At 45.4% G+C, this 27,281-nt stretch overlaps 1 protein-coding gene across 2 annotated transcripts in view; it reads right to left on the bottom strand.

The window, feature by feature from the left end:
• The window catches only part of SLC24A3 (solute carrier family 24 member 3), a 485,964-nt gene that overhangs the window by 199,270 nt on the left and 259,413 nt on the right, over positions 1-27,281 (bottom strand). For both annotated transcript variants that reach the window (XM_043602975.1, XM_043602976.1), the window contains exon 3: positions 2,060-2,136. In XM_043602975.1, coding sequence (XP_043458910.1) covers positions 2,060-2,136 — 77 coding nt within the window. The remainder of the gene's footprint in view (positions 1-2,059; positions 2,137-27,281) is intronic.

Below are 27,281 nucleotides of genomic sequence, written 5' to 3'. Positions count from 1 at the left end.
AGTGCTAACCTGCAGGCCTGTGTCCACTCTTGCAAGGGAGTGTGTAAGGGGGATTTATCTGTTTTTGTCCTGTTTTTTCTTCATGCCCTCCCTGGGAATTGTATGATCATGGAGACAGAGGCCTTATGGGTAACCCCTGGCTCATGAAGAACAAGGTAAATGCACTCTGCTCTGCCTTTAGTTGGATTCAGAGGACCTATGGGGGGAGATGGGAAGAAGGACTCTGACAGCTGCAGGCGATGACACTGACCTGGGAGGATGGACACTCGCACTGTTTGTGCCAAGAGTGGACATCTCATGCCTCAGACTTTGAGGCATCTGGGTGTTAATGGCTACAGGGGAATTCTGCATCGAACTCAGTGACTGGGGATCCTCAGCCTTGAGACAGGAGAGCCTCCTTGGTGCCTAAGGAGGCACCTGGCATCCATTTTAATTGCTCTGTGCATTTGACTCTTCTGAAAGGTAGGGAGGATTGCAAAGAGTCTACTTTCTCTGGTATTTTTAGAGAATGTCTTTGCTGAAAAAAGACTTCTCATAACTTTTCTTCAAGAAAAGGGTTCTGGGGGGGGGGGTGCAAGTGGGGAAAGACCTGAAGAGTTGATTGCTTTCACCATAAAGGGAGTCAGGCTTAGGACAGCTTCTGGGTCCAGAGAGGCTAAATATCTTGTCAGAAGTCACACACAAATCAAGGACAGCAGAGCTGGGCTCCATCTGAGTCTGGAGTGGGCTCCAGAGTCCAGGGGGTGCCCACTAGCCTTCTCCAGGTGTGGACTGAAAAGTAAGGTCTTTGTTCCCTCCCCTTGAGTCATGGTGGGTTTGTAACTTGCAAGACAGTCTGGTGGAAATGGTGTGTGTGACTTCCAAGGCTAGGGCATTAAAGGCCGTGGGGTTTCCTCCTTCTCCAAGCCCTGGGCCACACAGAGCCATGCTGGGAAGGCCACACAGAGGTGCTGTGGTCAACATCCCAGCTGAGCCAGTCCTTTGGCCACCCCAGCCTGGACACCAGACATGAGAATGGAGAAACCCTCTTGGGAAGGGTCCTCCAGCACCAGGGGCTCTGGCCCCAGCCAGAAGCGTGGCTGCCAGCCATCTGAATTACTCCATCTCAGGCCCAGATCCTGTGGTACGACATTCCCTCCATGCCCTTTCTGAACTACTGACTCACAGAACGCATGAGCAACTAGGACAGTTATTGAGTATGTCACTAAATTTGGAGAATTTGTTTCACAGCAGTAATAAGCAAAATGGAATCAAGAGCATTCAGGGGGAGAATGCATAGGGACAGGAAAGCATGGTGACATACCTAGTCCAGAATTTGGCCTGTGTCTTTCTGATTCTGGGGCCACTCTTAGATAGATTTTCACACACATAGCCTCCCCAAACTCTCCAAATGGGGACAAGGAAAACCAAAGGCCTTCAATCCACTGGGTCTACTGAGGAAGAATTAGGGCGGTGGTGTCCATTAAGAACCAGAACACACTTTTATAGCTCGCCTACTATACGCCAGATGCTACGCCAGTGCCATTATATCTAATCCATTACCATTAGTTTAACAACTACTTTGTCCCTACCAGGTGCCAGAAACAGATCTGAGAATGAAGCCACGTATAAAACAAAGTCGCAGTTCTCCTGGAGTTTACGTGTGAGTGAGGCTGATGGGCAATAAACAAACAATAATAACATATTATGTCTGATAGTGATCAGTGGTATGGAGGAAAAAGAAAGCCTGGTAAGAGGAAAGACAGTGGCCTTTTAGAGAGGCTGGATAGGAAAGGGTTCCCAAGAGGGTGACATATGAGCAGAGAGAGAAGCAAGGTTAAATTGCAGAGAGCAAGTCTGGTTGCCCTCAGAGCCCATGGTTTGGGCTCTGATATCAAGGAAAGAATACATACAGTGTCTTCCAGCTTCCGAATCTGTGGCCTCCTATAGAGGGCACATTTAGAGCCAGTCCTCCACAGGCCTCAGGGGACGTGCACCATGTATGCAACTTACTGTCCACCCACCACCAGCCAGGCCTCCCCTCTGGACCTCCAGGCAGAGCCCCAAGAGGGGTACTTACGCAGAGCACGTGGAGAACCACCGCCCCCTGTCTTCGATCCTCGTTGGTGAAGATGTCATTGGGGAATTCGTGCAGGGCTAAAGAATGGAGAGAGAAAACCAGCTCAGAACAGATGACAATGTTTTCAGTGCTGGAGTTCTGGGATGGCATCACCAGCCCTCGTTTTCATGTGGAATCCATGAACTTGGATGAAAAAAAAATTACATCTTTATGTTCACACATCTCTTATCTGGAATTGAGTGTCTCCTTCAGATAAGAAGGTAGGTAGCAAACCACAGGAATGTGAGAAGCACCGGGGACTCTGCCCCCGACAGATATTTTCATGATACATTATACTATTATAGTCAAAGAAGCTCTCACTCATCACTTCAACATCTGGGTAGTTTGTAGATGGCCCCTTGTGACTTAGAGGGTTAATGAGGAAATACAGCAGCTACCTTCATTCAAGTTTTATTTCCTAATACTCCAACAATTTCATTTCAGTATGATCAGTTTCCTTCTGTAAGCATATATATTTTATCGCATGCATTGAAAAATGTTTTCCTGAGCAGAGGTCTGTAGGTGTCACTGCATCACCAAGGGGGTCCATGACACATAGAGCATTACAGCCCCTGCTCTAAATTGGTCCTCATTCCCCGCCATGACTGCCTTGGCTTGCCAGGGCCTTGGACCGGTTACAACACTCTTCCTGCTTTCTCATTCCCTTTTCAAACTTGACCCACATTTGCCACTGCTGAACTGGACCATCAAGCACAGAGCGGCTCATGCCCCTCTCCCTGCTTCCAAAACTTCCCTGCTAGGAGATAAAAGCCCCAGTCTGTACACTGGCAGTTCCAAGCTGGTCTTGGCTGCTTCCCACATGAGCTTTCTTCTCTTCTCCCGCCTTCTTACCTTTTGAGTGAATGTACTCATTCACTCAAACAATGACTGTGCAGGTACTTCACACCAGGCTGTGCACAACAATTCGACAGCCAGCTTTGTCACATGGGCTGTCATACTCCCACCAGACAGGATAGGCTGCTGTTCCTTGAGCACACCTTGCGTTTGCTTTCTTTTTCTATCTTTATCTGCACAGATGATACCATTAGTCACGGCTATCCCCACCCCCAACTGCTCACCCTCTCTCCATCCTCTCATAAAATCCAATCAGCATCATGGCCAGGGCCTTCATAAGCCTCTCCTCTCTGGAGGATGTTATCAGATCAGGCTCCGTGGGAAACTGTGCACACCACACTGCCCTCGGCATCATCTTCAGCAAATGCGGCTGGCTGATGCAAGTGACCTTTCTCTCAGAGCTCCACAAGCTCTCAGTTCTTCTCTAGCTCACAGGTAGAGAAATAATCACCAATCGATGGGAAAGATGTACAATGTGACACCTGCTTGCTGCTGGTCTTATTCTGGGTTTCCCAAAAAGTAGACTGTCAGTCAAGGGTTTGGGGGTGCATAGTTTGTTTGGAGGTGACTCCTGTACACGCTGTGAATGAGGAAGGTGATGAGACCAGGGAAGGAGGGGAGCCCAAAATGGTGACATTAATGAGCAAGTGGTGACTGCTCAGGACACCTGGGACCCAGTCCTGCTGTAGACCTGGCTTGTTGAGACTGTGGCTTGTTGGCCAGGGGGTTTGCCCAAGACACAAGCCTTTAACTATCCCTTGAAAAAGTTCTCTCTGCTTCTAGGGTAGCACTGGATAAGCACATCGTGCAACTCTTGGCCAGTTGTCCAATCCTTCATGTGATGAAATGGGGGAGGCGAGGAAAGACAGGGATGTCATGATCCCCCTAAGTGATTTTCTAAACTAAAGCTGTTCCAAACAGGCTGCACTGAGTCCTCCTGATCAATGAATGGGAAAATGAGAGCAAGCCTGGAGGATTTCACCTTGAAGATCAAATGACACTACAATCTGGAAATTACCATGAGGGGACAAGGGTTCACAGATTAAGCCTGAAGTTCATCCATCTGGCCCTGGGCATTGCAAAGCCTCTAGCCACTCTACTGAGAGGCCTCTGTTCTAGCATCTTCCCTCTACAGGCGTAATGCCCCTGGCTAGCATGCTCTTGTCCAGTGAGCAGAGCTGGAGGAAGCCCTCCAGCCTGATGAGAAATGCCTCTACTTCCTGAAACCTCTCTGCTGGCAACAGTGCCCACACAGGCTGGGCCTGGAGAGACCTGGCTTTTGCAGTCCCAAGTCATTTTTTTTAATGTTTATTTATTTATTTTGAGAGAGAGAGAGAGAGAGAGAGAGAGAGAGAGAGAGAGAGACAGAGAGAGACAGAGACAGAGAGATGGAGAGGAAGGGGCAGAGAGAGAGGGAAAGAGAATTCAAAGCAGGCTCTGCATGGTCAGTGTGGAGCCCATGTGGGGTTTGATACCATGAACCCCGAGACCATGACCTGAGTTGAAATCAAGAGCCGGACACTTAACCAACAGAGTTGTCCAGGCATCCCAGCCCCCAGTCATTTCTTGTCTGTCCTTCCTTCCCCACCCTCTGGCTCTCCCTGTGCACATAGGATGTCTTACACTCTTAAGAGATGCTTTCTAATGCTTTTCTCTTTTGAACTGAACTTTCAATGCAAGTGAATAAATTATAGTCCAAATAACCATCCCAAGGCTTTCACATTTCCGTCCCCTCCCCATGTTGTTCAGTATGGATTGGAAATCATGAGAAATGTCCTTTTCTGTCCACCTCCTAAACCTAGGAAATTGACAACTTCCACAGGCCACCACTGGTGGGTAGGGGCACAAAGTTAAGGAGAGGAAAGGCCCTGCAGGGCAGGCCTCTCCAACACCCCTCTCAGCACCCAGGGCCAGAGACTTTCCAGCACTGACTGATCCCCATGTTTACCTGGACTTGCCCAGACATTGTGTCCCAATCTCTGGTTCTGAAGAAACAACAACTACCTTCGCATCTGATGTTCCTTTGTTTTGTACAGACATTTAAGTGCCCTTGGGAGGTGGGGCTTGGGATGGGCTGGCTGGTGATGGACTGAGATGGGCTGATGAAGGCTCTGGTGGGCAGTGGCCATGACAAACCTGGGCAGAATGACACATTCACTGAGCACCTGCTCCTGGCAAGACCTATGCCTTGTACTTTACACCCACTATCCATTTTTGTCCTCCCAGAAAGCTATTATTGCCATTTTATAGACAAGGAACCCAAGGGACAGAGGATTAGATTCCAACTCGAAGACCCACAGCTGGAAAGCTGCAGAGCAGGGCCACCCACACAGCAAATGCAGGCCTGGTAACACCCCTTTCTGCTGTTATCCAGCTACTGGCATCTATTTGCAATCTCACACTGCTAGGTGGCCTCTTCCTTCATGGGACTTCCTCCAAGTAGGGGGTCTGACCAGATCCATATTCTGCCACCACACACCAGAGGGAAAAGCTAGGCTGCTTTTTTTCCCTTTACATTTCTCTATGTCGTTGCAATGGGGCTTTTCCACACTGGCCAGTTCAGGGTTTAAATGTGCCATCCTATTGCCCTTCTGCCCCCAGAGGACGAGAGACAGGACTAGTATGCTAAGTTACTGTATGGATCACAACAGCCATTACCCTCGAGAAACTTTAGCCACCTGTGATGGGTGCCTTGTAAAGCAATCATGCATAGGGACCACTTATCATCAGTGAGGAGTAGAGGTGGGTACAGATGTGGGACTGAGGGGTGTTCCATCACTGACATGTTGAAGCCAGCTACTTCTTTACTTCCTGCCCTTCAGGCTTCCTATATGAGGAGTAATGTGGTTTTGAGCAAAAATGGGGCTAAGGGCAGCATGTGAGGGAGTGAAGGCACTGGAGAGTTCCCACCAGTCTGCATCTACAAGGTGTCCACACTTGTGCCAGCTCTGGCCTCCCTGCTTCTCTGCTGCTTTATCCATGAGCTAACCCAGGGCCCACAGTATGACTCGATCAAGGGTACCATGTCAGTAAGTGATACACTGTGTTTTGAGTCCTGGCATTTTCCTTGGCACTCAACAAACAGCAAGTGGATGTGTAATGACCACGAATGAATGGACCCACTAGGCTTCATGTTTTGGTTGGGGAAGGGTCTTGGCAGAAGTCTAGATGCCCAGTCAACCCTGGGACCTGGTTAGAGCTCTTGGAGAAGACCGCGCTGGACGCTGTGTCCTTGGATAAGGTGACCCACAGAGCCCAGTGCTGGTTCAGGAAGGGCTGAGGCGCTGTCCGAAGTCCTGGCCAAGCAGGCCACTGTCAGACTTCCTCATGAATCTGGATGTGGCTGGCTGGTCAGCGGCAGAAATAAGGATGGGTGTGATGAGAGGCAGTGGGAAAGGCAGAAAAGAGTCAATTCAAACAACAAACAACAAAAAACAACAAAATTCTTAATTGGTGGTTCACAGCAATGTGGAAAAAATAAGCAGGGTAAGTATTCTCCCAGGAAGCTTCTCCTGACATGGATCCCTCTCTGGCTATTTATTCACTATTGTGCATCCATGAAAACATGTACTGGGCTGGTGATGAGATATAATAGTGATTTCAAAGAGCTAGCACACATTTTTTTTAAGTAGCAGTGATTTCAAAGAGCTAACACACACCCAACACAGCCCAACACAGGGCTTGAACTCAAAACTGTGAGATCAAGACCTGAGCTGAGATCAAGAGTCAGATGCTTAACTGACTGAGCCACCTAGGCACCCCAAGCTCGTGCACAATTTGCAAAGAATACATAGATTTTATTTTACTCTTATAGCTGCATTGTCTTTTGACAAAAGACACAAGAAAAGATTTCTTTGAAAATCTGAGCTGGAAGCACAGGATCTCCTCTTTACCTCCACGCAATGAGCCTTCCTTCATAGTCACGTATGCCTATATCTGAGGCTGTCTCAGGAGCCGACCCTGAGACAAAGATCTGAATGCCAGCAGTTTATTTGGGAGGTGATCCCATGATGGGACAGGAGGCAGATAAGTCAGAGAAGGGGCTGACAAAGTAGGCTCAGACTTGCTGGGGCCCCTCTGAGAGATAGTGTAGAATATGCCTCAGCATTGTCCATGGATGGTCATCCATCACTGTTGAAGGCTGTCCTAAACACTTTAGGGCTGAACCTTAACTCTTCTCAGCTCTACACTGGCCAAGTCAGTGTGTTCATGGTACCAGAGAAGGCCCTAGACAGAGTCACATGTGCATCAAGAAACCATCTGCATATGTGGTGTGGTGATGCCCAGTGTCTGCTCCAGCCTGAACGTCCCATCCCTATGATCCTCCAAGCATCTCTTGTGTAGAAACTAGAAAAGAAGAGGGAGTCTGCAAGAGTAGGAATGAGAGACCATGACTTGCTCATGCGTCACTGGCATCAGCACACAGCAGTGGGGTGTCGGGTGGAGGTAGCAGAAGAGAGGCTCTGTGCAATAGGCATAAAGGCCCAGATAGACTATTCTGGGACTTGCATTCTGAATCCAGCATGGTAAGGCCCAAACGTTAAGATTTCAACTATAGTTACCTGCATTGTAACATGTTCTTGTATTAAGCATTGATTCCACCATGTTAGAGGCTTCTTTGTTTCATTTGCAAAGGACATTACCAGATGACCTTGCCTGTAGAGAACATGACTCAGGGACAGCCCTGTCACCAGACCCACTAAGGCAGCAGCTTTGTTTGAGGGAAGCTCTTAATGTTTACTAACAATCTCATCAGCCTCTACTTATGCACTATATACACACTGTTATTTCACAAAGTGCTGCATGCTGTGGTTCTAAAGCAGTTTGGTATGACTATTTTAATGTTAATAAGGAAGGGGTCAGCCTGGGGACAAGGAAAGGATCCTCAGTTGGGCATTTGGAAATGAATGGGTCAGTCCCAACACTCTTCACAGTGTGGCTTTTGGCGGTGTGTGTTTTAGTCTTTCTGGGCCTCGATTTGCCTATTGGCCATCTGAACAATGGCCTGCAATTCCTCTTCATTGTTCCCTCCATATTAAGCTCAGAGTATGGTTAGTGCACATAGAAGGTATCTTAATAAGTGTTAGCAGGATGAAGAATGCCAAAGAAAGCAGACCCTAGGCACTGACTGGGATGGAGCACATCAGCCTTGTCCAGCTGGCCCAATGGGTTAAGAAAAGATCACCCAGCAGCAGCTGAGCTGGCTTCCGTGAGGCTAAGCAAACTCCCCACCTGGCCGGCACAGACTCTGAGGCCCCAAACACACCTGAGAAATGGTATTTTCAGAACAGCTGAAGCTGTCCAAGACAAGACTATACAGAGACAGGGTGGCACAGTGGACTAGAAGGCTCTGCCCAGTACTTCTTGGCCTCAGTTTCCTCATCTATAAAGCAAGGTGTGGCTGCTAGTGCCTCCTGCAGAGCTAATGGCAGTGCTGATGTCATCCCATCTGTCTTCCATTTGGGTGTATTTCCTCCCACCCAAATCCAAAGAACCAAGGGCATGTCTTAGTCAAGGTGGGAACTGGAGGGTCGGCCATCTTTGGGACTCTAACATTTTCCTTGGGCTGTTGGTTAGATTTTGCATAAGGGCCCAGGGTAGAGAATCAGATCTGGGTCTGGGTTCAGATCCCACCTACATCACTCACGGGTCGTCCTTTCCTCTCTCAGAGCCCCATTTCCTTCATCTGTAAAATGGGTATTTAAATGCCAGTCCTGCAGGGTGGCTGGGAAACAGTGCAGGCAACATATATGACATACCTCTCACCATCTTCCTGGGCCACCTATCGCTGTTCTTCGCAATTGTAGCAGTGATGGGATGTTGGTCTGGCCTTGGGCCAAGGACACATTTTTCCCTGGTCTTAGTAGCAAAAACCATCTACTGCCAATTCCTGCCTGCTTTGTGCTGGCATCTGTTTCTCCAGGACAGTGTACAGTCCAAGGGAGCTTCATTAATGCATGTGCCTCTAGGTACATGCTTCCGTGTTGAGGCTCTGCTGGAGCCAAATGGCCCATGTGGTGTGCTGGGAATAGCTACGCATCCAGTGGAGGGTTCCTTCGAATACCTTCAAAATCCTCAAAGTCTCTTTCTGTTCCTCTCTTTCTCTCCCCCAGTTTTCCTTTCACTACATCTTGCCAGCCTGGGGGAGCCAGCAAAGATAAGCAGTGCTGTTCCCATAGAAACCACAGAGCCCTGACCGGAGTAGATTCCCCTTACCAAGGCAACAGCAGTCAGCCGACCTGCTTCTCCTGGCTGCTTTCCTGAGGCCCGAGTTTGATGAGTCCAAATGGAGGTTTGCAAAGGATAGGGAGTATTCTCTGTTTCGTCTGGGGGAAAAGATGCAGCAGAAACATTCATGGCATCTGGAGACATACTGATATTATGTGGATCAAATGGAGCCACCAAAGAAGAAGATCCAAAACCACAGCTACCTTAACACGTCGAGTGAAAGGAATCTGGGCCGCTGCAACCATCATAACACTGGTCTCTCATCCCAGGACTTTTTCATGACAAACTACCTATCTTGATTGGCCTCTCAAGGGATGCCTCAAGAATTTAGGGTCCTGACATCTCTCCGGGTGCTCCGTCCCATAAAGCCTATTCTGCTCCCTCTTCCCCTGGAACATTGGGAGAACACTGTCAGCCAGCTGTAGTAATAACTGGCTTCCCATGGAGCCTTCCAGACTCATTTTGTGGACCCCTTATCCTGTGCAAGTACCCAACAAGTGGTTTTCCAGCCAAACTGCAGTCACTTGCTGCCTGAGTGTACCTTTGATTCCTACACTGTGAGCTCCCTGTGGACAGGAACCCTGCATTTTTCTCTCTCTGGGACCAGCATCCACTGGGCCAGGGTCCACGAAAGAGAAAAATAAATACCAAGTGAAGACAAGTGTAAATAACATTAAAGGGACATTTCTCCCAGGGGGATGGGTTTAGTATAAACACAAGACAGAATTACTAAGAAATGACATTGGGAGAAACTGTTCAGTAAAACTCCCAGCAACTGGGAGTGGCCACTCAGGCTGTTCACAAATGCCCTGTTTCTCCTTGTTGGGGAGACCTGGAAGGAACATACTTCTAGGTTCCCTTTAAGGTAGGTGGGGCCATGCAGCTTTCTTTGGTCAATGAAATGGGAGCAAATGGCCACTGTCACACTTCCAGGCAGGCTTTAACAGCCAGTATCTGATTCACCACTTTGCATTTTCTTGCACATAAGTCAGGATGCATCTTCTATCAGTTTGTGTCCCTGAGCGACTGATATCAGAATCCCACCTTACTGCTACTCACATTTATACATGTAGTGTGAGTAAAACAATAACATGTTTATTCTCTTAGCCACTGAGATGTGGGGCTATTTGTCACCCAGCATAGCCAAGCCTGCTCTGAGTAATACAATAGCTAATATGGTGCTCGGCATCCCCACTGCATTCTCTACGTGAGGGCTCGCCTCAGCAATTTTTGGTTTCTTTGGTCTTCTCCACTAGACTGGGGGTAGGCAATTGAGGTTGGGGTAAATTTATTCTTCTCTTCTCTGTAACCCCAGTGCCTAGCTAGGTGCCTGGCACAGATCACTCATTTAATTAAGAGTGTTTGTTGATTAAATGAACACACATGTCATAACTGAAGGCCCTGGGACAAAATTATCCACAAAAGAATGTGTGTGAAAATGGATATATTCTCAACTTAACTTTCTAAATATTTAGTCTCTGGAAAAGTTTCAGAGACATTTTGGTGCCTTCCTCTTGCACTCAGTGAGGTTCAGCGAGCCACAAAAGTACAGAGGGGGTGGGATGTATATGGCAATGGGAGGTTGCAGAGTGTCCCAGAGAACTGCAAGCTGCTTTGAGGTCATCTTCGGAATCTGTGTCTCAACAACACTGGGAAATGTATTAACAAATCAATCATGTGCAAATAAACACACACTTATTTAGCCCTTAGCATGCTCTGGGCCAGGTACCATACTCAACCCTAGTTATACAAAAACACTGAGAGGAGTCCCAAGTTGAGTGGACCAAAGTGTAGGTTGGGGGCCAGGAAACACTCAGCTCTCTCTGCAGTCATCCCAATATTTAAGGATGTAACTAATCTTTATCAAATACTGTAAATACATATTTATCATTTTGCATAGTTTATACGATTGGAATCTTTATCCTCGATTTACAGATAAGTAAACCAAAACCAAAAGAAGGCAAGTAATCAGCTCAAGTTCACACAGACAGTACTAGAGGAATTGAGATCATGATTGGGGTCTGACTTTCTAGCATGTTGATTTTTCTGTGTTAGCAAGGGCAAATTGATCTTTTTTTCCTTGACTTTCAAGGGCACAACTTCTTCCCTTTGAAAGCCAGAAACAAAGTGTGGATTTAAAGGATTGATGCATGCATGGAAAGAAGACTGTGAACAGGTCATGGTAACCAAGAGCCTCCAAGTGGGACCATCAAATTGTCAATCAAAAAGATGCTACCAAGCAAATTTGCTGAGAAAGATTGTTTCAGCCAAGGTCTATGTGGTGATATTTGTTTACTACAGGCAGACAGGGTTTTGTAAGAGCCTGAAGGCCTAGACCTGAAGCCCTCCTTCACCACTTATGAATCCTGTGGCCTTGGGGGAAGTTCCTTGGCTTTTTCAATCTTAATTTCTTAATGTGCAAAATGGCAGGATGAAAACAATACCAGTTTATGTAATTATTATAAGGATTAATTGTGATGCTATTTACAAAACATGTAGTGCCTAGAATCAGGCAAGTAATTATCACAAATGATAGCTCCATTTACCTTATTAAATAGCAGAGAGGGAGACATATGGAAGGGGTTTTTCCCAAGACGTCAATGCCTTGCCTACACTCCAGGGGTCCTACCACTTTTATGCAAAGCAGCTACTAACACTTGCATTTCTTGGCCTGAGGACTTTTTCCAAAGCTGAGATAGGGTTCTCTGCCCAGACACTACATGCTAAAGGATTAATACTGCTCTTTCCCCCAGGCAAAGCCCTCACCAAAGTCTGATGACAGATAGGTGTATAAACACCCCAGCTCCCTCACCATCTGGGTAGGAGAACTCTCATGTGTGTCCTGCACCATTTGTTAGCATTCACAGCAGGATTAAACTCCAGTTGCTCACCGTGAAAACTGGCTTTATAACTCTCTTTTGATTGGCTGCCTTCCCTTCCCATCTCACTTCTTGACTCTCCTCCCTGGATCATTTCCCAAATAAACTTGTACTCGAATCTGCCTAAGGACCTACTACTGATGAACCCATATTTAGACAAGGGAAGCCAAGAATTTTGCACTTTTTCACCTCTCCATTTCAACAAGGGTTAGTTTTTCCAGCAGAGGGATCATCCATATTCAAGTGAATTCCCACCCCCCACCCCCAATAATGGCAACAGTTATCAATGGTCTTATTTCTATGCATTTACATGGAAACGATGCATCCTGCTTTGTTGACAGCAGTGCAGAAACACCCAGCCCCCAAATTCAGGTTGGAAGACTGTCTGCCCCTTTTTGATGGTGCTGAAGTTGGTCCAACACACCCATGAGAAGCTCCTTGATTTCCACTTCAGAGGTCTTTTTCTCATATCCATATTGGCAGAAGATTTAAAAAAAATCATCCCACAAGCTTTTCTCCTGGAAGGGAACAGACATTCTTTGCAACTAAAGAACCCCAATCATTAGTTACCATAGACTTTTGGCCTGGCAAAGCACTGAAATGTAATTTGACGAACTGGAAACATATTTCTTTATCAATAATAAAAAGCCATGGCATCAGTGTCATTCATGTCTCCCAGCCAGTAGCTACTGTGGAAAACACAGTGATCCCGTGACTAATGTAGTGTTCTCAGGCCACAAACATGGCAACACATAGGAGGAGGCCTATCTGTAGGGACAAGAGCCTACAACCTGTATTTGTTGCTCATGTGGGATTACCATGGCTGTGTCGGTAATGAATCCTCATTAGAAGATATGGGAAATTTATGGTAAATAGCCCTGTGGTGTTCATGCCTTTCACGGACTGCTCTGTTCTTCGAAATGGCCCTTGATGCCAATGTCAGAGAATGTGTGGATGGATGAACTGGGGTCTGACACAGGCGTTAAATGTCTCATGCTCTTATGTCTCTTTACTGATCCAGAGAAATTCAGACCAACAAGCTGATGTGCACAGAAGCCCACTAAATAGCTCCTTAAGAAGATGCACATTGTTAAAAGAAATGCCCATTCCTCCTCAGCACCTTTGGAGGGGATGAGGGTGGATGAAAAAATTTTACTAGGAAAAGTGCAATTAAAACAGTTCTTTAGGGATATAATAACTTCCCATGGGAACCTACATTAGAAATTTCAGACTTCATGCATTTATTTTACAGAAGAGACTGGAGACTCCAAAATCAGTGATGTTTTTGAAAAAAAATGTTACCCCATCAAATTGCAGAGCTAGAAGTAACCTTTAGTGTTCTATTGGTCTACAGATGGAAAGGTAATAACAGAAGGATTTGGTGAGAAGCACAGTTAAAGTTTTCCTTCTGTTTTCCCTTTCAATAGCTATTTTTTTCACTTCACTAAGATGATACTCCATGATCATCAATTTCAGGGACAGAAAATAGATCTCCTCTCACGTGTTCATCAGTTGACTAGTAATGGCTGACTATTAGGCTGAGTCTTAGATGGGGTTCAGTGTGGCAGAGGATCTTGATCTATTTACAATGTCTGTCATGGTTATGGGAACAGGAGTAGGGGCATGTATGCTTCTTATTTCCCTTCACTGAAACTTTGCTGACAAAGTCCTAAAATGAAAGAATAACTAGCACTCCTTGCTCCTAGTAAAAGTGATTACTGCCATAATTTCCTTTGTTCTGCACCTCTTTTTGAGTATCACCCATTTAAATTATGTTGGGGGAATTAGAAATATCTCTTTTTTAAAGTTTGTTTTATTTATCTTGAAAGACAGAGAGAGAGAGAGAGAGAGAGAGAGAGAGAGAGAGAGAGAACGTGCAAGTGGGAGGTGGGCAGAGAGAGAAAGAGAGAATCAATCTCAAGCAGGCTCCACACCATCAGCACGGAGCTGACATGGGGCTCAACCTACAAACAGTGATATCATAACCTGAGCCAAAATCAAGAGTCAGATACTCAACTGACTGAGACACCCAGGCACCCCTAGACTTCTCAATACACTCTCCCAAAAATATCAAATATATTCAAGCAGATGTATTAGGTTGTTACACACTTTTAATATAATAGCTTAAAGTCTTGTCTATAATAATGAAATAAATGTCAAAAAAAAACACCTCACAGTTAATTGCAGGAAGAGATGTAAATAAATAGAAAAACTACTGGCTAATTCAGCTGGTAAAATACAAGCTGTATTTACTCCTCATTTAGTACTTGGCAACTTCTACCTCTCCTTGGAAGAATAATTAAGATGTTACCTGGAAGAAATCATTCTCCCTTTTATGTTACCATATATTAAGTATTAGATACCTATGGTTTTGGTTCAAAACACTCAAGAATCTTCTAATTACATCTGAAACTCTTTTAAGGGTAGGGATCACTACCCTTGTTCGATCACTAAGTTTGTATATCCAAAGTCTAGATTCCAAATATGATGTCTCCATCTGAATGAAATATAAGAGAAGAATGTAATTAGTCCAAGACTAGAAGTAGTTTTCTCGTATCAATTTTTCCTTCATTTCTTTTGGCCCATCATTGGGCTGTGCTGATGGCACATTATAGTTCTGAATGAAACAGACTAAATTCCTTCTGTCTTCACAATGTGCTCTGTTCTCCAAACTAGGCTTTTAAGGGTATAGATCAAGAGTAGGAACAGGGCGGATATCTTAAGAAGGCCACTGTGCTGTCTTGCAGTTAGCAGAGCAAGACTGGTTACAGTTTAGAGCAGGCAAGATTAAAGCAAAAGAATTTAGAATCTACTTGATGCATGTCTAGTCATTTTTGATGATATATTTGACTTCACAGATGATGCACTGAGGAGACTCTGGATTCTGTTGTCTTCCCTGGAAGAGCTGAATTTGTTCTAGTAGGACAGAAGATTACTGGAAGGTAATCTCTACTGCTGGTTTTAGGCTTTCCTCTAACAAAAGTCTGTTCTGATTATGCTCTCAATCCTGAGATGTGATCCCCATAGGATCTGAATGGAAAGTCTGAGCCATTTACCAAGCCCCTTAAAGCACTAGGGACTTCAACTCCAGAGTCTGTCTCTCCAGAGCTGGGTGGCTCTGAAATCTCTACTCAGAAATTCCACACTTTTAGCTGTTGTGGGCCCCCCTGCTGCTCGGTGTGCCCCCAAGCATAGATAGTTCAGGGGTAAGTCAAGAATGTCAAGGGAATTTCTATGTATGTTTTAGGGCTCCCTCTCCATGAATCCTCCCTTTCTGGAATGCCCTCCAATTTCTAGCTCCTCCAGGATCTAATCTCAGATTCCTCAGCCCAATAACATCACTGCTTTCCGTTCCAGCTCTATCCTCCATGCACACACTACGGAGTTTCACAGGGGGAAAGCTGATAGATGTGGTTTCCTTCTTTCAAATTTCATATTCCTTCCACACCTCGGGCAGAAAATTTACAGTAAACTCAATTTACATTAAAGATTCAAAAAACTTGCTATTAGCCACATTAAGTTCCCCATGGAACTAATGTAGCCTGAAGTAACCATGCGGCCCAGTGGTAAATAAGGACCTGGGGAAAGTGAAGGTCAGTGGTGTAGACTGGCAAGACTTGATAAAGGGCTAGGAGGTAATCTAACTGCACACTAACTTCTATCTATAAACCAAGGATTGGACAAAGAGGGTCCTCAATACAGTAGGAGCTTAGGAAGAGATACTGCAGCATTCCACAGCCCTCAACTACAAATATTTCAAGGTCAAGGCAACCTAAAAAAACATCTGTGGCAGTTCTGATGTCTCTGACAGGTGATACCCAAAGGCTCAGAGGCAAGAATGTGTGTAAGGGGACAAATGATATTGGAAACCAGTTACCGCCAAGGGAATGAAATCATGTTCTACTTCTTTCAGAGTCTGGAGGTTCTCTTACATGTTTCCCGTAAGTGTCAAATTTTGACATTCTACATGAGGTTGGCAAATTGAAATTCACAGCAACAGAAGGTAGGTGTTTAATAAGTGCCTTTCAAGTCCAGACAAATTTGTGAAGCTTCAGAAATAGGAAAGAAAGGTAGGCAGCAAATAAAACTTCTGACTAAATCTGGCCATTACATCAAGCACATAAACATATTAGTGTTTAACTTTCTTAAAAGGGAGAAAAGGAAAATCCTGCTAAATTCCTGAATTTGTCATGAACAAAATAATAAGTACTACAATTTCTGTTCAAAGAAAAGAGGAAAGGTATACACGGAGGAGGAGGGAGAGGTTCCACTTTGTTCTTGCCCCTGAACCCCATCATATTCCCTGTTACAAGCCAATTACCTTTCAGTCCCCTGTCAGAATTTAGGATTTTGTGTCATTGATGGCTAGCTTATATCTTTCTAGGTGCTTGCATGTCATTGTAGGATTGTTGGACCTGAAAACACATTGAAAGAAATCCTTAGAGAAACCAGCATAATTATTTTCAGAATAAAAATAATGCAGAGGCAACACAAATCTTATGATGCGTTAACCTTAGTCATCATATCACCGAAACCAGATGCAAATGTACATATTTACTGCATAAACCAGGACAAATCTTAAGCTCGTTTGAGAAAAGGCCAGAGAAAATGAAGACCCCCTTGCCACTCTACCATCCAAAGACTTGTTTCATATGTACTCAAAGATGCCGGTGTGCACCTCACCTGATCTGCTTGGACAGTAAGTTCGTGCAATGGGTGAGTAAAAGAACTTAATGGATTTCCAAAGGCCAGAAGAGTTCACATCATTACTTCCTTCCATCTCTTCTCATGTAAGCCCTGAATTTCAGGGCATTTCATATAGATCTAAGGACAAAAGCTATGAAAATAATTCTCTTAAACATGACCCTTTTGATGTTTGAGAAACATGGTTTTGTTGTTGTTTTCAGGGAGGTATATAAATAACTTTATTATTCTAGGAGAGACTCCAATGTTTAAGTTTTCTTGTCATAGCTCAAATAAGCAGGACCAGACTGTCATGGTTATCTGCATAAAAAAATCTCCAGTCTCCTAGGTAACAGTAAGATGGGGAAACAGGCAAAGGGGCTGTTTTTCAGTCTGAAGATGGAAGCTGCAAATTCCACAGGGGTCCTGGACTGAGGAAACAAGATCCTGCCTACTTGCTTCCAAGAGGTTGGCTGTCAAGTGCCCATAGGTACAAGGGCTGGCAACAGCAGTGTTCTCTTTCCCTGAGTCTATGACACAAAAGAAAATTGACTGGCTTACTCTCAGAGATTTCCAGCAAATTGTTCTTTCCAAAGATACAGGGTTCCTTTGAGAAAGATTCAAGTACCAAAGGGACTCTGATTTCTTTATGAACACAGTTGCGTCCTGTAAAGGATAGCATGCTTTTCAGGGACACAGATGTGCACACAGATGTTCCCTTGTCAATTTCATTCAAGGATGCACAGTGCAGTGGTTACATTTGCCAGGCTGCTCTAACTCTGGCAGAGGATAACCAAGAAGTATACAACATAGCCTTGCCCTCGTGGAGTTTATAGACCCATTGAAGAAGCCAGATCTAGGTGCACAAAAACACAAATTGGAAGATAGTAAAAGGCAGGCTATACCCACCCCCCCCAACACATATATATGTATGTGCACACACATCTATCTGTATGTGTATATACAGTTACACACATAGGTATCATATACATACTTATTGCCACCTAATGAGTATTCTAAAAAGTAGTGGCTTAAGGCAACAAAACTTTTTTTACTATGTCTCACATTTCTGGAGGTAAATGGCCCTTACTTGGCTACTCACGAAACTGTAATGACTTGGAGTTTGGAACTGGAAATGTGATTCCTACTCAGTGCCTTTCTGGCACCTGTGCTGGGGAGTGTCAAACACCTGGGGGGCTGGAACTGCTTGGGCTCTTTGGCCTCTCTTTCTGTTTCAATGTGGTTTCTCCACATGGTCTTTCCTCGAGGTCTCTCTGGCATGAGCACTTCTCACATGGTGGCTCAGAGCTACAAGGCACAAGTTTCAAGACAGAAAACCAGAGGAGGAAGTTGTATGGTCTTTTACAATCTAGCCTGGGAAGTCACACAGAGGGTAGTTACAAAGGTATGGCAGGCTTTAAGAGGAGAGGAACAAGATTCTGGAAGAGCACACGGTCCTGGAGTTTATCACTGTGACCATTTTGGAAGATGCAATCTGCCACTACTTACCTCTATCTGAAAAAGAGAACTACGTATATGGCCATATTTACAACAAATATTTATCTATATTAATATGAATCAGACATTGAATGGTACTTGGGGACAGGAAGAAAAGTACCAGCATGAGCCAGGCCAGTGAAGGCTGCATGGGTGAGTCAGATGTGTGGAGCCTTACAGAAGGAAGGGCTTACATGCCTACAGAGGAGGCATTCCAAGTGTACAGGAAGCAGAGACAAAGGTATGGAGGTGGGAAGGAACAGAGCCATTTCCTGTTCTAATGGGGTGGGTACTGTTCAATGTATTTCTCCTTGAATGAACAGCCAAGTTCTCCAGGGGAAAGAGTAAGAGGTACTAATGTGTTAACGTATCACCATTTCCCTTACATGATCTTTCCTAATCCTCATGGCTATCCCCAGAGCTCTGCTTTGCAGAGGGGGAAATTGAGGTCTAGCTCACAAAGCAAGAACGATCCTGGGGCCAGATCTAAGTCAAGTGCCCTTTCTTCTACACCCCAGTAGCCATGTTTTCCCCCAGGCTCAGAGAAATCAAGCACGTTCGTAAGCAAAGTCTAGCTTTTTGTTTTGTTTTGTTTTGTTTTGTTTTTCCCAAAGGAAAAGGCTTCACCCAAAATCTAAGAAAGCACATGGGATTGCATTGAATTTCATGGTGCATTAGAACCCAGAATGGGACCCAAGACTAAAATTGGCCAGTTTTTCTGATTAGCCTTTTACTAAGCCTAGGGCTAGAGAACCTAACTCTGGCATGCGTTGGGATTCTGCCCCCCTGCGGGCCTTGTGGTGGATAGCTTTCTCCATCTAGGGCTTCCTACTCAGACAAAACGGATTCCTACCCCTTCTACCAAAAAGGAACTGGTTCGGAGTTCTGCCTTATTTAAATGCTGGAAATGTCTACTTGCATCTTTTTTTATATATGAAATTTATTGTCAAATTGGTTTCCATACAACACCCAGTGCTCATCCCAACAGGTGCCCTCCTCAATGCCCATCGCCCACCCTCCCCACCCTCCCACCCCCTATCAACCCTCAGTTTATTCTCAGTTCATGTGTTATAGGCCGAAAATGAACTAGGAGTAAACTCACATTCTTCTGCTATCTAAGATACATCATGATGGAAAGCATGTTGGCAACTTTTGCAGCAACTCTACCTGTGCCCTAGAGCCCCCACTTTATCATTTGCACATTTTAAGGCCATGTGATGCTGGTACCCCAGTATCTGTTTGGTGTGCTGGGACCCACAGGGGTAAAGGCAGAAAAGAGTTGCTATCAGGGTTCCCAAGAGATCCCAACTTACAACAGAGTGAGGTTTACACTGGGGGAGAACTGAGGGTTCTTCCTCCTATAAACTCCTCTGGAAGTTGCTAGAAGGAAAGTGAAGCAGTGTTCGTGGTTTAAGCCCCTAGCTGCAGATCCCTTTGCTGTTTTCCTTCTGTCCCTCCCTGAATGCTTTTACATCTGACTAGCCAGCACCTAGGGCTCCCTGGAGCTAAAGTGGCTGTTGTAAGTCTCTGCTTGACACTGCATCCTTCCCCTCTCTCCTCCTTCCTTGGTCCCACCGCTCACTTTCTACCGGTTTTTCCAGGGAGCACTTTCAAAATCACTTTCGCATGAACGCTCATGCCAGGCTCAGCTTCTGGGAACCTAGGCTAGCCCAGGAACCACACAAATGCTGCTTCTTCCACAAACATTCCCTTGATCATCCCAAAGGAATCCTGCACTAAATCACCACAGAGATTGGGATCCAGACCACATAAGTGGAGGTTGGATGGTGGGCGGTGGGCAGCAACTTGTTCCCCACACCCCTGGCTATGGGTACAGCAATGCACACTCTCCCTTCAAATGACAGGGCCCCAAACAAGCCACACACATCACTCATCAGCCTGTCAGTTCCTAGGGAGTCTATTTGAGCTCAACAGACCAGCGGTTTTTTTCTACTGAGATTCCAGCATGCCTACAGGTCCTTGCTGCATGTAGATGAGCTGGCTGGCGTTTAGGACAAAATGATACTAGATGGGACTTGCTCTGGGAAATCACTCGCGAGAAGGGGAGCAGGCCAGGCGTGAGGCAGGGAATGGAGAGCCGCAGAAACAACTACCCACGGCCAAAGTTTCCATTCCCAGTGCCAGGTGTTGGGAGCCAGGGGGGTCCCAGGGGCACGTCTGACTTGTCTGAACCAAGAGGCGGCAGCAAGACTGTCTTCTTACAGGGTTTTCACTGGTCTTGAACACATTCCAGATGTTTCTGTCTTCTCCTGTCACATCATTTTTTAAAAATTGTTTTTACCAGAAAGCTCAGATCCAAATAGTCAAAAGAATAGAATCTGTGATTTTATCTTGGTCCACTGGAAGTGGACACAGACTCAGGTGACAAGAGAAGACCCAGCCCCAAATCTGAGGTGCTGTGGAGGAGCTTGGCATTAGAACCTCATGGTACGAAACAAAGTGGCAGCTTGGGTTGGAGAGTGGAAAAGGCTGGAATTTTTTTGTGACCATTTCCAAATAACAGTAAGGCACAAGCTTGAGAAAAAGCGAGAAGCATAAGTAATGGTCAGGGGCAAGTCTAGGCATAGTCAAAGGAGGAAAGTCTTGAAAACATCTTCCACACAAAAGGTATGGACCACACACATGTTGGCCAACCTTGCCTTTCCTTGGGGGAACTAGACTGCCATAAAATGTATGAAATCAGCTCTTTTTATGCCCTCATTTTTAACAAGCCTGGCTGAATAGCTGAGTGGCTACGTCCATGGCTGGTGGTGCTGTATGCCGGGGAAGGCAATAATGTCTGACCAGCTATGCACTAACTTAGGCATCTACTCTCCTCCCTATCCCTCTATAAAACATGTCTACAACCTGCTAAGGTATAATGTCTTGGAAAGGGAAGTAAATCTCGCAGACTGATGAATGGTGCTATCTTGTGAAGGTAACAAAAAGCTTGTGGTTTGATCACACCCAGTCTGTGTGAAGTCAAGCAGGACAACAGGGTGACTGTGTACCACCAAAGTGGACAATTTGACACCCGCTCAGGATTTCCTTCACCCAGGCCGGTGCACCCAGCACCCAGTGCCGAGAATGCCGTCGGCTAATGGCTCCGTGTGCCTTCTCCAGAGAATCGCTCCGGGTGAATGCCTGCTACCTCACCCTAAGTGCCTGGAAGACTAAGTCCTCACGCCAAGAGTGAGGTGTGGCCAGTGTCCTGACTCAAGTTGGGACAGCTCCGTGCTGCTATTCATGTGCTATGGTCCTGTGGGATCAGGCTGAGGCCAGTCTGCGGCTGAGAACACAGCTTTGTTGACTTATCTTCCTGCCTAATCCTGCTTCTCTTGCCCCCCCCCCCCCACTCCTGAGAACTCTCGAGCAATAAGTCCCCTGCACAAGGATCTCTGTCTTGGGTTATCTAAGATAAACCCTTGGGCTGGATTTTGCCGGTAAGACTCCGAGGGAATGGGGCATCTCACTGAAATGGAAGAGGTACACCAGCGGGGAGAGGGGAGTCCCTGTGCACTCAGGATGCCCTGAGCAAACTCTGCCTCTTTTAATCTCTCCAAATCACTGCAGCCCAGAACTGGACCAGGGGTTCTAGCTCCTTCTGTTCCAAGTTAAGGCCCCGGGCCTGAGAAAAGTTGCTGCCCAGGCGGTATGCCCTGGAAACTGACCCACAGCATGGAACCAGATTCAGATTTGGCACCACAAAAATGATTTTCCTTCCCTCCACCCCCCCCCGCAAACATCCGTGGAACAGTTAAAATTGGGTAGGATTTCCTTCCCCCAAATCTCCCTTTGAAGTTTGCAGATGGATTCTGGGAAGGTTTTATATTTTAATAAGAAATTTATTTCCCAGATGATTCTGTCACTTGGAAGGTAATGAGTTTGGATGAAACCAGGAATCCTTGTCGAGATGCCCCAAAGATTCACGTTTACAAAGCTTTCCTCGGCTAAGTTTGTAGCTCTTGAAGACAGAGCCCTATCACCACAGGAGGGCTTCTCGACTGCAGGACTCCCACCTGGAGGAGGGTACTGCTCTCCTTGAAGGATGAAAAATGCTTACAATGTTTTCCACAAGCACAGTTGATTGAGTGGGAGGGGCAGCGCTTGGGCAACACTGAGGTCTAGATATTCGGATAACAAGGGCCGCATCTCTGCTGTCAGGTGAAGGCCTGGTGGCAGAGGTCACGGGCACAGACAGATGCCCATCAAAAGGAAGATCAGCAGCCTAGAGTTTTCTCTCCCTCCATGCAGATCTATGCCCCAAGCCCTGGGTAGGCTGCTAGTTCCCACCCGGAAGGAGCGTGAGCTATTTTAACTTGGAATGCAGCAAGCCAGGCCAAAGGAGCCACAGCCAAGAGATACAGTATACGGCAAGCATTTTCCCCACAAACCATGTCTCTTGTGAGGACCCAAAGAGGCCGGCAGCACAGTGGACTGCCTGTAGCCCGTCCCTAATCAGCCACATTTCAGTGTTTTGGGAATGGGAGGGCTGGAGTCGTGGGTGAGCAGGCGGTTGGCATGGCCAGTGTGCTCCCAACACTGACTCCTGACCCCTCCCGGTGTTCCCATTTTCTTACTGGTTCTCCTGTCCCAAGAAACTTCCCAAACCTCTCCCTCTTCCCTTCCCCTATGCTCCCCACCCTTACACTCCAACAGCACTTCCCATTTCCAGATTATTTTACTCTTTTACCCTCAACCTGGTCTGGAAGAGTGCAGAAAAGAGCAAATGTTGGTGAAGGAGTGGACGCCTGACTCTTACAAAGAATGGTTTTAGTACTTGGTTTATTCATTCAACAAAAATTTTGGAATTGCTACTTTGCTCCAGGCACTGTGTTCACTAAGTAAACAGGCAATGCTTTCCCTGTTTGCTCATCTTTCTTTTTAAAATTTTTTAAATTTCATTTTATTTTTTTATTAAATTAAAAAAATTTAAGTTTATTTATTTTCAGAGAGAGAGAGAGAGAGAGAGAGAGAGAGAGAGAGTGCACGTGCGTGCACGCACGAGTGGCAGAGGGCCAGAGAGACGGAGACAGAGAATCCCAAGCAGGCTGTGCATTTGTCAGCACAGAGCCTGATGTGGGGCTCAAACTCACGAAATCATGAGATCATGACCTGAGCCAAAACCAAGAGTCAGATGTTTAACCCACTGAGCCACCAAGAGCCCCCCTCTTGTAGTTGTTTTTTCAATATATCAGTGTATCATGTGCTGCTATGTTCCATGGTTTTCAGGTCCTCCCAACTGAGATGTCAGAGATGGGATCTGAGGTGGTGACTCGGTGTGACCCAATCAGGGGACCGGAAAGAGAGTGAGTGAGACGATGACAAAGAAATAACTCCCCCCCTGTAAAGCGTCTCCAACCAGCTGGTCATCTGGTCAACTGGTACTGATTCCTGTCACCATGATGATGAGGCCAGAACCAACCATTTAATTCTGAAAGCTACCCACCAGCCCAACCAACAACCTCAGGGTCCAGAATAATTCTCTGCCTGGGGTCAGACACTGGCAATCAAAAGCATCACACGTTATCAGAAAGATTAGGAATAATGTACTCATAACTGCTCTGCAGGCTATGGGGCTGTTGAGGTCCATCGCTGTGGCTGGACAGCACCCTGAACAAAGCGCATGCAGCAGGAGTGCCTGGTGTTTTTTGGGGAGACATGAGATGATATCGGGCCATCCAAGAACAAATTATGTCAATAGTTATATAACGCTTATTTTAATGTTATGATAAAAATATCTGTGTTCGTTTATGAGAGATATATAAGAGCACCTTTAAAAATAAATTCTTTAATTCTGCATTGATAGTGTGTCAAAACCTTTTTTTGTTTCTTATGAGCACTGAAATTTACCCAAAACTGTACTGTCAGAGTATTCCCAGGTGTCTGGGTGTATATGTTTAAGCAATAGTGTTTATTGTGCAATCTTGTTCTGCTGCTATAATTTAGGAATGGATTACGAAGAGCAGTGCACATACACGATTACTGTAAATGTATGTACAGGTGCTTGTCCATGACTGCTTTTCATCTTCTCACCACAAATGAATTTTCTTGTTTGTGCACTGGAATGATTCAGGAGCAAGTGACTGTAACTGGATATATCCACAGAAAGGGACAATTAACTATCTTACAGGGAATTTTAGCACACAAATAAACTTATAACTCTATATACTTGGGGAATCTTGTTCTCTACAAAGCTGAGAAAATTGTCATTGTGATTTAGTAAAATAAAAACAAAATTCTTGTCGGGAGTAAAAAAAATCATTCTGAAAGTTTAAAAAGTTCAAAGTTTTAAAAGTTGAAAAATTTAAGAAAAGTGTATAAAGGGGTGCCTAGGTGGGTCAGTCGGTTGAGCGTCCAACTTCAGCTCAGGTCATGATCTCGCAGTTGACGAGTTCGAGCCCTGCGTCGGGCTCCGTGCTGACAGCTCAGAGTCTACAGCTTGCTTCAGATTCTGTGTCTCTCTGTCTCTGCCCCTCCCCCACTCATGCTCTGTCTCTGTCTCAAAAATAAAATAAACATTAAAAAAAGAGAAAAGTATAAAGAAAATAATTGTCCATGGCCAACATGGGATGCAAGTGGCTACCTTGGCCTCAGAATATAAGGGTCAGAGGTCCACAGTGAGTGAGGTTACTACTGTGGGCATGGAAGACAGTTGGCTTAGCCAATCTGGGAACGTGGCACATGAGGCAGGTGCTGCTAGGGAAGGGAACACTGAAGAGGCGTGGGGGGTATGGGGGGGAGGCAGTTGGTGGTGGTATGCCTGGCATCCAAGTACCAGGCTGGCAGTGAGGACCCATCCTCCCTAAGGAACAGCAGGGCCAAGTACATGTGCTTTGAAGGAGGATTGACATAATGGAGTTATTAATACATGGGAAGTGGGGAAAAGGTAAAACTGAATTTTATTGAAATTCCACATTTTAAAATAGGAAAAACACGCTTTCTGCTCATTGAAAAGATAAACAAAGACAATCCAAATTTTAAAACTGGCAGTGGCATGACTGCCACTAGAGAGCAGAGGAAAGAGAATCTTTTGTCCCAGAGCCAGTCATTTCCCTATGTAACATCCGTAGATGCACATTTCTAACACCTCTGAGGGAAGGCAATGAGCAAGGGGGAGGAGATTAAGTCCCCAAATCCCCATGCGGCAGATCCCATATTGTTTTGTGCAAAGAGCCCATGCGATCTTGTTTCCTTCAGGAAAGGGGACATGGAAAGTGGGGTGTGGAAAAATCAAATCGAGAAACAATGCTCGTTTTCAACACCACTGTCTTCTGTAAAATCTTCACCCTACCCTCCAGATCTTACAGCTCTGACCATGTTAATCACTGAAACATTGTCTTTTAGCAGACTTCCAGGCTTTCTCAGTGGTTTAAATACGGTGTTCTTGGGGCACCTGGGTGGCTCAGTTGGTTAAGCATCCAACTCTTGGTTTTGGCTCAGGTCATGATCTCATGGTTCATCAGTTCGAGCCCCACTTTGGGCTCTGAGCTGGCAGCATGGAACCTGCTTGGGATTCTCTGTCTCCCTCTCTCTCTGCCTCTCTCCCTCTCTCTCTCTCTCTCTCTCTCAAAATAAACATTTTTAAAAATTAAATAAGTATGATTTTCTTGGACCTTTTTTTAAAAAGTAGTTAATTATTATAGTACCTAGATATCTCTTTCCCGAGAAAACCGGTAGTTCAGTAACAAAGTCAAGGACCCTCAGGCTGATTCGCCTCTCTCTTAGGCTCTGTGGATGGAGTGAGTGTCAGGAGACATTTTTAAACTGCCAGCTTTCTCATGAGTCTGAGAAGAGTTTCTGCGTTGGGGAAGTGGACCAGGATCCACTTTCTCAATTCCCAAATGGCCACGAACTGTGCATGAGGGAGGTGCTACTCTGGGCTCAAGATTGAGTTCCATCTCACTACCATCCATAGGGACAGATGGGAGGATAGGTGGCCTTTGAGATCAAGAGGACAGTCTGAGTGAACTGGCAACTGTTCATGTGGCCAGTCTGGGGCCACTGATGATCAGGTAACGTGGTTTCTATGATCCCTGGCAGTCCTTGGAAGTTTATAAAGTTAGAAAAAAATATAGAAATTCAGAATCACATGCATACACACAAATGACAGAAACTTTATTCCCAAAGACACTTCCTACCACCTTCTACCCAAAGGTTCCAAGAGCTACTGTTGGATTCAGAAAGAAAATGGGGCAACATTAAACTCTGTTACTCAGTATGGGAAAGGGAATGGCACATTCCAGAGAGCTACCTACCACGTGTTAACATATAGGCCATCAAATAAAAAGACCACATGTTATAAAGCACTAACACTTTTCTGGACATAATTTGATTTTTATTCCATGCTCAAAAGATAGTTTAGGACCCACAGATCCTCAGGGCCAGTATTAAACTCAACAAGTTAAAACTTTACTGACAAGCACCTTGGTGCCTTTGAATAGTGATTTCTGGCTGACAGAATCCTGGAACAACACCCCACTTCTACTTTGCTTCCAAAGACCCTTGACCTCCTTTGAAAAAATTAGTTGGGGAAAAATTCACAAAAGAGCAAAATCTGTAAATGTTTAGAATATAACTACCAAAATTCAGGTGTTTACTAAATGTAAATTACTAACTGAAAACAGAGGAATCGAGCCTGTGTAGAATATATTACTATGGGGTTTACTTAATTTTCTTGAGTCATGTACTATGTAATCATGTAGTCATGATTTCTCTGCAATCGTAATTAAAACAATATAAAATAAAATGCAATACTTGCTATTAAAACCTATTTAATGTTTATTTTTATTTTTGAAAGAGTGTGCACAGGGGGGTGGGCTTGGGGAGAGTGTGCACAGGGGGGGTGGGCTTGGGGGGGAGAGGGGGACAGAGGATCTGAAGTGGGCTCCGCATTGACAGCAGAGAGCCCAATGTGGAGTTCGAATTCATGAACTATGAAATCACGACCTGAGCCTGAGCCGGACACTTAACTGACTATGCCACACAGGTGCCCAAAACCTATAATCTTAACTAAGGATTCTGAAACATTCATGTTTATG

This window comes from Prionailurus bengalensis, chromosome A3, assembly GCF_016509475.1.
Source record: "Prionailurus bengalensis isolate Pbe53 chromosome A3, Fcat_Pben_1.1_paternal_pri, whole genome shotgun sequence".
NCBI classification, from domain to species: Eukaryota; Metazoa; Chordata; class Mammalia; order Carnivora; family Felidae; genus Prionailurus; species Prionailurus bengalensis.
The sequence above is the reverse complement of the archived record's forward strand: the minus strand, read 5'-3'. Positions and strand labels throughout refer to the sequence as shown.